Source organism: Bos indicus, chromosome 11, assembly GCF_029378745.1.
Source record: "Bos indicus isolate NIAB-ARS_2022 breed Sahiwal x Tharparkar chromosome 11, NIAB-ARS_B.indTharparkar_mat_pri_1.0, whole genome shotgun sequence".
Classification (NCBI taxonomy): domain Eukaryota; kingdom Metazoa; phylum Chordata; class Mammalia; order Artiodactyla; family Bovidae; genus Bos; species Bos indicus.
In genome coordinates this window covers 59,642,168-59,657,755 of record NC_091770.1, presented here as the reverse complement: position 1 = coordinate 59,657,755, position 15,588 = coordinate 59,642,168, and the positions used below count along the sequence as shown (strand labels likewise).

The 15,588-nt window shown below is 36.9% G+C and overlaps 1 protein-coding gene across 7 annotated transcripts in view; it reads left to right on the top strand.

Moving 5' to 3' along the window:
* Nucleotides 1-15,588, top strand: part of USP34 (ubiquitin specific peptidase 34) — a 240,420-nt gene that overhangs the window by 223,174 nt on the left and 1,658 nt on the right. For 5 of the 7 annotated variants that reach the window (XM_070798851.1, XM_019970352.2, XM_070798854.1 and 2 more), the window contains 9 exons: nt 232-358; nt 1,052-1,159; nt 2,198-2,302; nt 2,418-2,542; nt 3,557-3,680; nt 11,579-11,658; nt 14,072-14,212; nt 14,319-14,462; nt 15,369-15,528. In XM_070798851.1, the coding sequence (XP_070654952.1) occupies nt 232-358; nt 1,052-1,159; nt 2,198-2,302; nt 2,418-2,542; nt 3,557-3,680; nt 11,579-11,658; nt 14,072-14,212; nt 14,319-14,462; nt 15,369-15,528 (1,114 nt within the window). Of the gene's footprint in view, nt 1-231; nt 359-1,051; nt 1,160-2,197; nt 2,303-2,417; nt 2,543-3,556; nt 3,681-11,578; nt 11,659-14,071; nt 14,213-14,318; nt 14,463-15,368; nt 15,529-15,588 lie in introns of those variants that run through there. The other 2 variants (XM_070798855.1, XR_011569295.1) reach the window with 2 other exon arrangements.

The window sequence follows — 15,588 nt, the reverse complement described above, 5'->3', positions numbered from 1 at the left end:
AAAATGTAAACACAAAATATCAGACTCTGAGAGTGAGGTCTGTTCTGTGCTTTAAAAGAGCTGAATGGGGGTCTTTGACTTGCAGGTAGAAAGCAGATACATTTGCTTTGTGCACATAGGCACACTCATAGTCTGAGTCTGAAAACATGTCATAGAGGATGAGTGGTATAATTTTGTGGCTCCATAAAGTAAAAGTGGAATGAAGTTTTTATTTTTTTTAATCACTTGTAGTCTTTCAACACACTGCACATGATGTATCATGAAGCCACAGCTTGCCATGTGACTGGAGACTTAGTAGAACTTCTGTCAATATTCCTTTCAGTTTTGAAGTCTACACGCCCATATCTTCAGAGAAAAGGTTTGCTTAATCCTACTTATTTTTATTAGTTTAACAATTAAAGAGTGAAATAAGACTTTTTAAACCACATGCTTCAGAGAATTTGTCTTTACAAGGCTAATGTTAGCTAACCATTAGGAAAATGTTTGTGACCTCCTGATGTAAAGCTGGAATGTTCTTGTTTATTTTCTTTATTCGTGCCTTAAAAATAGGCAAGCATGCTAGTGGCTGATTCATGTTGATGTATGGCAGGAACCAGCCCAATATTGTAAAGCAATTATCCTCCAATAAAATATTAAAAAAAAAAAAAGATTTAGGAGACTGGAAAATATTTCCAGGCACAGTAACAACATGAGTATTTGTGAAGGTTCTCCAGCTGGAAACTTCCATGGCTTAGATTAGATCATTTATTTTCAAGAGAAATAACTATAAAACAGTTACCTCTTGTGTCCCTGTAAAAATCATATAAACTTTGAAATGTATGTGAATTTCTAGAAAATGGGACATACAATCACGAAAATATGTGTTTTAAGAAATCTAGCAAGTTTAACAATAGTAGCTATCTTATAAAAATAATCACTTAGCTTTCACTAAAGATGTTTATGTAATAAATTTGAATGTTTTAGTCTTAGCATTCTGTAGTTTACAACAGAAAATAATTGTGAAGAAGTTTGACTTCAGATGGCATATTTACGTATGCTTTTGTGTTTCCAGACGTGAAGCAAGCGTTAATCCAGTGGCAGGAGCGAATTGAATTTGCCCATAAACTGTTAACTCTTCTTAATTCCTATAGCCCTCCAGAACTTAGAAATGCCTGTATAGGTAAGTTACCTGGAAAATAAACCTGTGTAAAAGCCTAATGGAAGAACATTTTTATGGGATCCTGTGTGTGTGTATGTGTGTATATATAAGATGTAATGTTAGTTCTGTAGAGTTTGGAAGACATTTGTACTTTTTATGAGTGACTTACACTGGCCAGCAGACTCTTAAGAAAATAGAATTCTGTTTCTTAACATATCAGTAATTAACTATGTCATCATACGCCAGGTCACTTCATATATCTGGGCATGCTGACCTAAGGTTAGATCTCTTCCAGCTCTGAAATCTTCCAATCTATATAAACAGTGTAGAATCATGCAGATGTTTACAGATTAGAACTGACGTTGTAAAGAGTTGGGGTGATTATTTCAGTGAGTCTTTTTGTCTAGAGATACTTCCTAGTAGCTGTTCTTGGACTCCTGAGTATTTTAGCTTTTTATTAATTGCATATTTATAATAAAATGATAATTTATATCTATTAAAGGAAACCCTTGGTTTAAATTCATACTGCATTTGTTTTTTTACTGTCATAAGCCATTTAAGTCATCTTTAGAGACTGTAGCTATTTGTTTATAGTTTCTCAAAATGGTAGATATATACGAGCAGTTAATCTTGGCAGGTCGCTTGATGTTCTGTAGAATTATTGGCCTGTACTGCTCCATCAAGAAGAGAAGGTTACTTCAAAGTTGATGAAGGATTTGCAGATCCAAAGAATTTCAACCCTTGCTTTGGTTGATTTTATGAAGAAACATAATCAGTGTGCATTAAATATTTCCTCCATTGTACTTGTCCCTGATGCTTCTTTTAAGTTTTAAACTTCGGTTTCTTAATGATGCCCTGTTGTGGTTAATAACTCTGTGGATCCGTTTTTGGTTAAGCATCAGACAGTTTGTCCTGGGGCTGAGAGCTCAGACAGTGTGAGACTCATTAAAACTTGTTAGCTGCCACACTACCATCAATTACTCCAGTAGGACTGGTGAATTTGAAGATAGCAGGTCCACACTCCAGTTTTTAATGCCAACATTGTGTTTTTATTTTCAGATGTCCTCAAGGAACTTGTGCTTTTGAGTCCCCATGACTTTCTTCATACTCTGGTTCCATTTCTACAGCACAACCATTGTACTTATCATCACAGTAATATACCAAGTATGTATTCATCTAGCACAGTACTTGACATGGTTGGCATTTAATCTTTCTGCACACTGAAACATGGAGATTTATTTTTTCCATTTATTCTTATTGTACACTTTTAATGTCTTAGTGTCTCTTGGACCTTATTTCCCTTGTCGAGAAAATATCAAGCTAATAGGAGGGAAAAGCAATATTCGGCCTCCGCGCCCTGAACTCAATATGTGCCTCTTGCCCACAATGGTGGAAACCAGTAAGGTATGTTGGGATGCCAGGAAAACCATGTTTCTCTAGTACACAGTCATTTAGAGCTTCCCCTCTGGCCATTATGAATATATTAGATTTAAATGACCATTTTCTGGATCCTAAGGAGATTAGACTCATTTGGACTTTTTCCTGCTCTGAAATGTTGGTTGAATATTTGCAAAATCAATAATAAGCACAAGTAGTAAGTTTTTTTTGCCCTTCAAAAAATATCCTAACAGAAAGTCTCATTAGTATTTGTCACTAGGCTAAATTGTAAATGGGTCATGTATCTAAATCTGAAAGGTCAAGTTAGGTACTGACTACTGTTTATATTTCACCATATAATCAATGACTCCTTTTACTGCCCTTTAATTATAATTCTTTGACCTAAGCCTAATTATCACTGATTGATGAATTTATCATCGTTTGTAGCCTGATTCTGGTTCTCTAATACTTATTCTAAAATAGAGCTAATTCTAAATTATAGAGAGAGGGAACATCGACACAGGATAATTTATCTTAGTTCTAAGACTTCATAAACAATTTTTTCACTAATTTATCTTTCCTCACCCACTTTATTCACATTCTCTCTTGCCCACTATCTTTGGATCTTAAATGCATTTAAGAAGTTTGTATTAAATAAAATATTTAAAATAGTTAATACAGTAGAAACCATTTCAGAAATAATCTGAAATTTATTTCAAAAATCAAATTTAATTCACTCTTCTTGATGATATGTCTGTAGAACTCAAGTGTCACATTTTAAAATCCTACAGTAGTTTTACTTTATTAAAGTATATAGAAATAAGGGGTAATTTTAATTGATAACATTTGCACACTGAAAATAAACTTGTGACAATTAAGATCTTAATAACATTAATAGAAACTTGGAATTTAAAACTAGGTTCTTATAGAATTTAAATATTTAATCAGCTTTTTAGTTAAATTTATTACATTTGCACAAAATATGCTCTTTAATTTATTATACAATTTAAGTGCAACCATTTTATCATCTTTAACCTTCAGGGCAAAGATGACGTTTATGATCGTATGCTGCTAGACTACTTCTTTTCTTATCATCAATTCATCCATCTATTATGCCGAGTTGCAATCAACTGTGAAAAATTTACTGAAACATTAGTTAAGCTGAGTAAGTATAAAAGATGAGCAGTAAATTCCACTGAATTATTTTAAGCCCCTAGCCATTTAGGAAGGGGAGGAAAAAAATGAGCCAATCCTTTTTTTCTTTTTTAAAGTGAATGTTGAAAACTATTAATTATTCTTGGGAACATTTTTATTTTTTTAAGAAAACACCAACTTACTGGTTTCCATTGAATAGTTCTGCCCAGAGTTTCAGCTGGCTTATAAAGGAGTGTGGAATAGGCTCATCACTTTTGTACATAGAAGCCCAAGTCCTCCTCCATCTGCCCAGCAGAATTTAAAAACCAAAAACTGCTCTGTTTAGGGAGGCAGACTTAGAGAGATGGACTTCCCCAGCCCTGATCTAGAGGATAAGATAAGATCAATAGTGCCAGCTGTGCTTTGGAGCTGGAAACACCAAGAGCAAGCTAAGTGGACTTGCCAGGGTGAAGCAGAGGTGCATATATGAGTAAATTAGGAGGTAAGTCTCATAAAATAGAGGGATGAGTGAGAAGGGGAATTTGAAAAGGAAGATATGAGAAATAGAAAAAAAAAAATCAGTGAATTATAAAAGGGGAAAACCTTGAATTATTTTTATGTAATATTGTCTCTCTGCGGATGCAGCTGAGAGCTCTTAGAAGACTGCTCCCTTTGGGTGACTTTTTCTAGCTGATAAGTCTTTAGAAGAAATGTAGCCCTCCACATGTCCCCTGTCTTAAGATCTCCAGAGTTCTCAGGCTCTGTGTGTCGTATGAGTCTATTACCTTTAGGGATGGCCCAGGATCCTCTCCATTGTACCATAGTTTTTGTGTCAAGAGCATGGGAGGTGAAATTCTCATGGAACCACCAACCAGGTCAAGAAGTAGAATATTACTTCCTGGAAGTAATATAACACCTTGAAAGTTATGTATTGTGCTCCTTCTCAGTCACAACCCCCTCCTTCCTTTGGCAAAGGTTTTGATCCATTATAGATAGGGCCAAAGATGTGAACATACCTTAGATTTTGTTATCCAAGAAGGAAGTGGTAACAACTGTCAGGGATAATTTCTCTTCAGAAAAACCAGCTTATTGGTAAGTGATTAGAATGTCTTCAGATTTGAAAGGGTGTTCCTTCCACCTGCTACCATTAGCTAGTTTTTTATATATGTGGCTGAAGATCGGGGAGTGGGCAGATGAGGATATGTTCATATCGGCCATTTCATGATTATATAATTGAGTTGTGGCACTTGGCTATAAAAAGCTGAAATCTAGCAGTGACAACGATCAAGTGTAGGGAAATACCCAGGAGTTCTAATAAGACAGTCTTGCTCCCAGATAAGGAGGAAGACTTAGAAAGATGTTAACCTCAAGAAAAGTTCTTAGTAATTGTGTCCATGTGATTTATACCAAAAGTTAAGTGAGGAGCTGTCTTATCTACTTGAAATAATGAATGTTTCACCCTGTGAGACTGTCTTCTTCACTAACACAAATAGACAGTTCTGGGAAACATAGGAGAGGGAGGGAAAGAAAGGACACATACCTGGCCATCCCATTAGCTGACTCAACTTTCATCTTACTTTATGCTCCTCATCACTTAACACTCAGGAGGCACATTTATGCTGGCTCATGGTGTTTAGTTCCCTACATAGGACTGTTCTTTAGAATTTTCTAGCAGGATGGAAATATTCTCCAACTGCATCACCATCCACAGTATGATAGCCACTGACCATGTGTGTGTTCAGAACTTGAAATGTAATTAAGGAACTGAATTTTTTATTTTAACCAAATGAATTTTAAATAGCAGATGTGACTTGTGGCTACTGTATTGCATAGGACAGCTCTACATATATATAAACCGAAACCTTTAACAAATTGAGCAGGAAAAGAAATTTTTCATGGTTATATCTTAATGAAGAAAATTGGACATTATTTTGGATATGAAGTAAAACAAAGAACTAAAAGCATTGCTTTCCTTATGCTTCTTAAAAATGGAGAGATTATGTCCCAGTCTTCTAGCTGAAATAACTATTTCCAGGGTAGAGGCAATGAGAGAGCTTGAGAAAGCAAAGCCCACATTAACAACTGGGATGGGAAGCAGAGAGTTGATAAGGAGTTTTAATTGTATAGTCTCTTCAAGAAACTATATTTGGCAACAAGAGGGGAGGGTTGAAGTGCTGTTGAAGTGAGGACAGTCAGGCATGGGGATAGAAGAGACAAAGTTGGGAGAGAATCCAGGGAATATGAACAAAGCTGCCAATTGCCAAGTGAAATAATACTAGTGTGTCTGAAACTGCAGTATTTTGATATGTAAAAATTTTATTCTTTTTTTTTTTTTTTACATAAAAACAGCAAGTATGGGTTTATTTTCTCCTCTTTCTCATGTAAATAGGCTTCCCTGGTGGCTCAGAGGGAGGGTAAAGAATATGCCTGCAATGTGGGAGACCTGGGTTCTATCCCTGAGTCGGGAAGATCCTCTGGAGAAGGGCATGGCAACCCCCTCCAGTATTCTTGCCTGGAGAATCCCCATGGACAGAGGAGCCTGGCAGGCTACAGTCTGTGGGGTCGCAAAGGGTCAGACACAACTGAGCCATGAAGCACAGCAGCACCTATGTAAATATCCTCCGTATCCTCAGAAGGCCAACTGTGGATTGAAATTTCCACTGTAATCATTGTATTACCATTTTATATAAGGGTCTTAAGCATTGGGGGCTCCTGGAACCAGTACCCCATTAATACCCAAGGAATGACTAAAACTAATGATTAAAACCATACATTGCAGCTATGGAAACACATGGATGGAACAGCAGAAAAACAGCCCCAAAACAAACATAAGGATACACAAGGATTTGGTAGATAATAAAGATGACACACCAGATTAGTTGAAAATGCGTAGTATTGAGATATTGGGTAGCTTTCTGGGAGAGGAGAGGCAAGATTTTAATACCATCTTTGCTCCTTAGACCAAAATACATCCTAGGAGGATTATTTAATTGTGAAAAATAAAATCCTAGAAATATTAAATAAAAAACATAGGATCATATGAATACTGTCTTGAGATTTGAAGGACCATGTAAACAGGACACAAAACCCAGAAACAATAAATAAGAAATTGAAATTTTTTATTACATGAAAATTGAAAATACTACATGTTGAAAATGCCATGAATTGAATTAAAATACATACAGCTAATGAGTGAAATATTTGCCTTCTTATCAGATAAATGGCTAGGAATACCAGTATACAAAGAGTTTTTAGGATTCAGTAAGATGGTAAAGAACATTAAAGTAAACAGTTATTTCTACTCCCACCCTCCCAACTATGAGGTAAAGTTTGGATGATACTACAGTTTGGCAAAGAGGAGGTCTATTAATGGGGTTGGTTTGGAGAGGAAGTTTAGATTGTTCATGCCCTTTGCCCAAGCAATACCAGATCTGGGGATCCACCCTAAATCTACTCATTAAATATATAGTAACATACATAGGATGTTTATTTTAACTTGGTTTGTATTGGGTAAAACTGGGAAAAACCCAAATGTCTGTCAATAGCAGCTTAGTTAAGTTCATTTGTATAATATAGTCTTTAAAATAAAATGATAGGAAATAACTTTGGATCACATGAAAAAGCAAATTGGAAAATACAGAATATGACCACATTCTTATGAACAAGGGGGAAGATCAGTACATGTTAAAAAAGAGGATTATATTCTTAACTAAGGATAAAATTATGGGATGCTTTTATTTTCTAGGTTAAATACAACTTATTTGTAATGATCATGCATTGATCTTACATTTGAGGAAAGTTTTTTCCAAAACAGAAAATGGGTAATGCAAACCCTGATCATACTGAGTTTTTTAGGTACCTTAGTAGTGCACATGCAGATTAATAAGATATTCAAGTAAAATTAAACTAACAAATCCCTGCTGCTGCTAAGTCGCTTCAGTCGTGTCCGACTCTGTGTGACCCCATAAACAGCAGCCCACCAGGTTCCCCCGTCTCTGGGATTCTCCAGGCAAGAATACTGGAGTGGGTTGCAATTGCCTTCTCCAATGCATGAAAGTGAAAAGTCAAAGTGAATTCGCTCAGTCGTCTGACTCTTAGCGACCTCATGGACTGCAGCCTTCCAGGGTCCTCCGTCCATGGGATTTTCCAGGCAAGAGTACTGGAGTGGGGTGCTATTGCCTTCTCCAAACAAATCCCTAGATTTCATAATTTTCATTTTTAGACACAAAGCAAAAATCACCTTGACATTAGTTTTTGAAAGCTTTCTTAATACTTTAATAAGTGAAAGGTGGTTTAAAATATTTTTTGCAAGTAACATGATATACCTAGAACATCCATAATCTTCAAAGTTTCTAGAATTAAATTAATATAGTTGATGTAAGTATGTAAGTAAACATTAAAATTCAATATGAAAGCACAACTGTTGATCATCTTTCAGCTTTTTTGATATCAAGGTGATACTTATTGGAGAAACAGCTCATTTAGCTGTTTCCCCAAAGGCTTCTTAGGATGAATGAAGCCAGCTTTTATCCATCCAAGGGCACATCCACCTATATGAGGTCATATAGAATCATTATGTTTAATAGACATATGTATAATTTAGGGTTTGGTTACCAGTCTGTTAATTTACAAAGAAGAATGAGCATAGCAATCTGAAAGTTACATGGTAGGGCTAGCAGATTTTCCCCTGTAACCTGCATGGGAAGCCGAGTAAACAACAATAGTTTGCTTAGTGGATATGAAGTCAGAAATAGGGGAATTAGAAGAATTAAATGTGATATTCTCAGGCTAAGATGTCTTGATTCAGTCTTGCAGTGGAGCATTAGCTGTGGGCTTCCATCCATTGGCCAGAGCTCCCACTTCCCATGAGTAATGCTTGAATGGGATAAATACTCCTATAGAAAGCTGGACAGAGACCCTAACTAGTAAATATACATATAAAATATTTCATCCTCACAGCAACCATATGTATTACCATTTTACCTACAAAAGCTGTCTTTAAAAGATTTTTCTTTTACATAACACACCCAACAGCTTCTACAGTATAAGGTGCCACTATTGAGGAAAAAATATATTTGGAATAGCTCTTCATTGTTGAACATGGTTCCTTCGTGGGTGGGAACGGGGTGGAGTAAGGACCCTTGTTAAGGATGCCCAAAGTCACAGGATTGAGAAAGATGAGTGATAATACCGGAACCAGTATGTTTTAGGTCTGCCCATCCTGTTTGCTGAGGTAAGGCTTGGAAACGTGCCTATGAATGCTGGTGATTGCATCTCCCTGTGCTTTGCACCCAGTAAGTGAGATACCCCTATTGGAGGAGGAGTGTGTGGACTAGGATGGCATTGGCCTCTACCTTAAATTAGTAGAGCCTAGATACACCTTATCCTTGGTGCTTTGTGAAAATGCTAGAAAGAAACTGAGCTCCTGCTTTGAAGGGATGGCCTTCCTTCCAAAGGTGCAAGCTCAGTAGGGAATTAGGATGTGAAAGAGGTGTCTTTAGCTCACTGTGGGTGGCAGTGTTTTCCAGAATGGAATGTACAAGATGGCCCAGAGAAAATAATTTTCATGTTAAGAAATAGATCTTACTGTATTACAAAAGTAAGTAATTCATACCAAATGCATGATTGTCCTGGATGTTACATTGCCTAGGACAAGGACAACATAGGATTAGCTTCTCTGAATGAATCTAAAGCACAGTTATCAAGTAAACAGAGAAGATGGACAGATATGAAAACAGTGATGAAAATTATACATGGATGGCTAAAGCTTGGGAAACTGATTATTGAAAAGATGGTGGGCTTTAGACTCAGATATCTAAGTCTGGGATAGATACAGCTGTATCACTCACTGGCTTTGGGGATGAAATTGAGCAGATTAGTGATTTCTCTGAGCCTCATTTCCTCATTCAAAACAGTGGGGAACATGAGGGTAACATAACACCTCCCAAAGTTGATGAGAAAATTAAATATGATTATCTGACTTACCTAGCACAATAGATGTTAGTATGTTTATTCCATTCTGCACTTGTAAAATAAACATATTTGAATCAATATTATTTGAAAACAATCTTACATCATAGAAGGCCTCTGTTTTTTTGCTGTTGTTTTTGTGGTAGTGCTAGCTTTTTAGTAGTTGTGGAAAATAGGAATAAAGTCTAGAGGATCTTAAATTGTAGTTAAAGCCTGCTTTCACAGAGGGTTTATGTCAGGGCAACCTCTAGTTCAGGGGTTGGCAGACTCTGTGAAGGGGCCAGAAAAAATGGGCCATGGGCCTATTGCCAATCCCTGCTGTACTTTTATGAATAATTATAATGCTGAAACATGGGAACATAGGAATTTTATTCTCTGTAGCCATCAGTGTTGATGACATGCCTTTGTTTGCTTCTGTGTATTGTGATGTTATGATTGGCAAATGCCTCCAATCCCAGCCAGATTAGGTTAGGATAATGGAGAAAGGTGAGAGTTTCTTTGGTTCTTTAAAATGGAATTAATCTTGACAGGAAAATAAAAGGTAGGCTTTCCCAGAAAAGGGAGTCTAGGCATCCTTCGACGATTAAACTGAATGACTGATCTGGTTTCTCTGAGATTTTCTCAGACCCGTAGTCTAATACAGAGGTTGGCAAACAGTAACCTGTGTGCTGCCTGTTTTGAACAACCAGTGAGCTGCCTGCAAGCTAAGAAGAGTTTTTACAATTTTTAATTTTTTTCTGAGATTTTGAGTATGTTGTGATATACATGAAAATTACACAATACTCAAATTTCAATGTCTTAAATAACATTTTATTGAAAGACCAGCCACACCCATTCATTTAGTGCTGTCAATGGAGCAGTTGCAACAGTTAAATAGCCTACAAAGACTAAAATACTGGTATTCCAAATTTTTGAAAGTTTGCTTTATGTCACTTCACTTTTATGAAATACCTTCATTAGTACCTCTTGTTGCTAACTGAAAGAAATGCAAAGGGGATTTTTGCTTTTATGGAAAAAGGTAAATTGCTTTTTCACTTGATGTTTCAGCTTATGAAAAGTTTCATAATTGGGGGAACCTGTAATTACTATTTGGCCCTGTACTGAAAATGTTTGCCAACTTGAGCTGTTTCTCATAATTTTTTTAACTGTAGGAAGATAACTTGTATTATATTTCTCCTCCATGATTTCCTTGGGGGATGGGAGTGTTGGAGGATGGAAAATTTACTTATGACTGACTGTGGCATTACAACTTCTGTGTTTTGAGAGAGAGAGAGGATAGCAGGGGCTAGGTGAACTAATTTCTTAATGAAACATTTGATATCTGGAATAGTCAAGAGAAAGAAAAGTTAAAGCCTTGGACGTTTCAAGTAAGATGCTGACATACAGCAGCTAAGTGGGATCCACCCGAAGGGTCCTGGGGACGAGGCTAGGGGCTGTTAGAGCAGAATTTACCTAAATCTACTACAAAGGCATTCATCTTATCCTTGGAGAAACAAGATAAGAGAGGAGAGAATGATGTGTTTCCTACTTCTTCACATCCTGTTTGAACTTGTACCCCTTGTCCCCACTGCACTCTAGCAATTCCATGTAATATGATCTAATATGCGGAGTGGTAACTTAACCCAAGAAAGCTTTGGAACCACTTGCAGTAAATTTTATTGTCCCAGATAAAATTCTGATTCTCAAAAACCTGAATTGGTTTAAGTTGTCGAAGGTCCTTCTAGGAATGAGGTATGGGAGATAAATGAAGTCCAAGTATACTGAACTCTAAAAATTATTTCACTGGTTAAAACATTGGAATGAATTCTTCCCCTTTAAATACTTTACGTATTTCTAAAACATAGAAAATATGCAGTTATGACTAGAAATAGCCATACTATTTATTGTACCTGCAGAGTTTAATATCTCAGTAGTGTAATTTATAATTATAACCTATTCTGGTTTCTTTTCAAATACTAGGTGTCCTAGTTGCCTATGAAGGTTTGCCACTTCATCTTGCACTGTTCCCCAAACTTTGGACTGAGCTATGCCAGACTCAGGTAAAGAAAATGAGTTTTAGATGACTTGGTGTTTCATCTTTTCCAAACAGGTGGTCAGTAATTTTAGGAACACTGGGTTGAAAATTAGCTAGAAATTGGGGATGTTTTCAAATCTTGGTAGGTAAGACACTGTTAATAGAAAAAATAACTATTAAGCAATGGACATCTAGTCGCCCTGTGAAATTTTCTTTTTCCATACATTTGTTATCACAAAGGATATTTCACACAAGCTGTTTTTAGTTGAATTCCTCATTTAAAGGTCAGTATAAATAGTTGTGAAAGTCTGAGACAGGGAGCTATTAGGATAAGAAGCCATGTGCCACTTCTTGGTCTTCCTCACCTCTCCTGTTTCTTCTCCTTGCCACCATTTCAAAACCTCTAACAGAAAACATTTCAGCAGACTGTTCACTACCTCTCGCTTACCTATGACCTCAGAGCAGTTTTTGGAGTCTGGTGCACTTGTTTTCTTATTAGCAGTCTCATTGAGAACAGCAAACACTGTACCCTTCCTGTCTTAAGTCTAAGAGCCAACCCCTTAATGTGGGCACCGAAACAATGCTTGTTAAATTGTGGAGGAAGAATGGTGGGGAAAGAGGAGGAAATCAGATTGATTCTAAGGTTTGGCTCATCCTTGGATCAGGCATAAAGGACCCTACTCTTTAGACTCTGAAAAAAACTTCCAGTTTCTTGCCTGAGTGTGTTGCCTATTTCCAGAAGATGATGTGAGTTGACTGATTCCTTTGGCATGGACTTTTACCCACGTTTACCACCCAGAATACTTTGAGTCTGGTCCAGCCTCTTGTCCAGGCTGTTGCATGCTGTATGCTCTCCTAATGGATACATGTCACATGGTACTGTAATAGTTGATTCTCTGCCTCCCTGTCCCAAACTGTGAATTTCACAAGTCTAAAGACTACCTGAGTCATCTGTATTCCTAAAGAAATGTCATTTTGTTTTCTATACTAGGAATCTTTGATAGGCTAGTCATATGGCATAGTATTACATAGTAAACACACAGAAAACAACTTGCTGGTTGACTTCTGAGCTGAGTGGTTGATTCAGTAAATTGGAACAGATATCTGGCCTCCCCCCGCCAACTCTGCCACTTGCTGCTGCTGTTTTCATTCTCCTTTATTTCGGTGGTTGCTTTCTTTGGTTTCTGTGTTCTGCCACTGCCTGTCGCTTGTCTGTTGCTTTATCTGCTGCCGCACTGCACTACTCTCTTGGCTTTTTTCCCACAAAATTCATCAGCATGCCCCCCCGCCCCCAACTTCCCTTAAAACAAAGTCAGACCACCTCAAGCTTCCAAAGCCCCTAGCAGCCCTATAGAAAAAGCCGTCTGTACTGTGCAGGAATCATAGGCAGAGACTGTTACTACTGGTAGAGAAAGACAGATTTTCCTGACACCAAGGATCTGAAAACCTGGGTGCCAGTTGTACTTGACTCCTAATTTCTTGGGTTGACCTTAAACAGTTTACTTACAACAAGTATATGCATGTACAGTATTATCTAAACTTTGTCCTATTTTTAAAAAATAATCCATTTTTTCTTCCACGTAAATGATGTTATTATTAAAACATGTATAAATAATCTAGGGAATATACTTAAAGACATACTACTTGTGTTTAAGAGCCATGACCATTTGAAAACAGGAAAACCAAATTTTAGTACAATGTCTATATTTGGGACCCACTGATTTCTATGTGAGACAATTAGGAAAAGAGGTTTGCTGTTTATCATTGCAATATTTATGAAGGTGTAGGGGAAAGGGATTTACCAAACAAATTACTATTGTTATGACATTATATAGTGCAAGTTTTAACTCATTTTAGGGAATAAAATTTCTTAAAATCTTTTCTCTGTGGGTGGTTTGGTTGTCTCTTTTCCCCTGAAAACATCATCCCATTTGTCTTATTTTTCCAGTCCTTATTAACTCAATGGTAGATAATAAGGCTGCGTTTCTTTTAAAATGTATTTGTTCAGTTTCGCCTTTCAGACTTTTTACAAGTCTCTTCTTAACACTTACTCATTTAAGTTATTGGGAGTATAATTGTAACCAAGAGTTGAGTAGATTAAAGTATTGGGCTGGCCAAAAATTTTGTTCAGGTTTTTCTATAACATCTTACACGAAAACCTGAATGAACGCTTCGACCAACCCAGTAAAAGTGGCTTTTCTGGGAATTCCCCTGGTGGCCTAGTGGTTAGGACACTGTGCTTTCACTGCTGAGGGCCCAGCTTCAATCCCTGATTTGGGAACTAGGATCCCACAAGCCGCATGGCATGGCCAAAGGGAAGTGGTTTTTCCAATAAGATGTTAAGTGACTTTGGATGTATATCTATCATAAGCAGTGTATTTAAGACTTGCACTTATTTCAGTGCTCAACCAATCAGTGCTTTTTTCCCCCCACTTTAGTCTGCTATGTCAAAAAACTGCATCAAGCTTTTGTGTGAAGATCCTGTTTTTGCAGAATATATAAAATGCATCTTAATGGATGAAAGAACTTTTCTAAACAACAACATTGTCTACACATTCATGACACATTTTCTTCTAAAGGTATGTCACAAGTTGGAAACTCAACTTGTTACTTCCAGTTAGTTAATGGCTGTGTTTTCATTATGTTGGTTTTTTGGAGATTTTTTTTTACAATCATCTTTTTCAGGTTCAAGGTCAAGTGTTTTCTGAAGCTAACTGTGCCAATTTGATCAGCACCCTTATTACAAACTTGATAAATCAATATCAGAACCTGCAGTCTGATTTCACCAACAGAGTTGAAATTTCCAAAGCAAGTGCTGCTTTAAATGGGGTAAGAACTATACAAAGCAGTAGTCATGTACTTTCAAACTCTCCTTATTACATCAATTCTAAATCTGGCCTTAGTATACACATAATTTTAACTTACTCAAACTCTAGAAGTCACATATGATGAAAAACTAACCAAATGAAAATGTGTTCCCTCTGCCTTTTATGTATGTAGCATACTTTCTGTCACCTTAAGACATGAGCCAATGTCATAAAATGCTAAGGGCAATAAACCCACTAAGAGGAGACATTGCCTTTACTTGCTCAAATTTTTTAAACTGTTACTTGTGATGTTTCTATTAGTGCCTGTGACTCATAAGGAACTGAAAATCAAGTTAATAGTCTGCCTATAAAGCCAGTTAAAGCTGGGGAATTGGTTGCTTGTATAGACTTCCATGAAAGCCGTGTTGCAGAAAAATGAAACACCCGCCAGCATGTGAGGCACACGTCCAGCAGCTGCCTGCCTCCTAAGTAACAAAATGCTTAGAGGCCAGGGTGGATTATAGCGCTACATGAGGACGACCTGTGGTACCTACCAGAAATCAAGTATCTCTGAAAACTGAGTCCTAGATTAATGAGGCCTAAATTGTTCATGGATCATTCAGGGTTTGCTTTTAAAATTCCTGTATAAATTTTATTACTGATTTTTTTTTTTCCATTTTCAGAAAATACTGTTTAGGTCTTCAGTCAAGTGGTGTGGTGCAAAGAACAATGGTATTAGTGACTTGGAACCAATGAAATACAAAGACAGTAGTATCATAATACTGGCTTTCTAGTTTTAGCATCCTTCTAAAAGTACCAGAGGAACCAGGATGGATTCCTGGAAGAGTAATAAACATGTGCATTTAAACTACTAACTGTGTCAAAATGTTGGCTTTGGAATGTAAAATGTTTGTTTGGATTTTTGTAGGACTTACGGGCACTTGCTTTGCTCCTGTCGGTACATACTCCCAAACAATTAAACCCGGCTCTAATTCCAACTCTGCAAGAGCTTTTAAGCAAATGCAGGACTTGTCTGCAGCAGAGAAACTCACTCCAAGAGCAAGAAGCCAAAGAAAGAAAAACTAAAGGTTAGCTTTGCAGACTAATAAAATATTGAGTTTAGGACAAGTACACTTTCCACTGCTGAT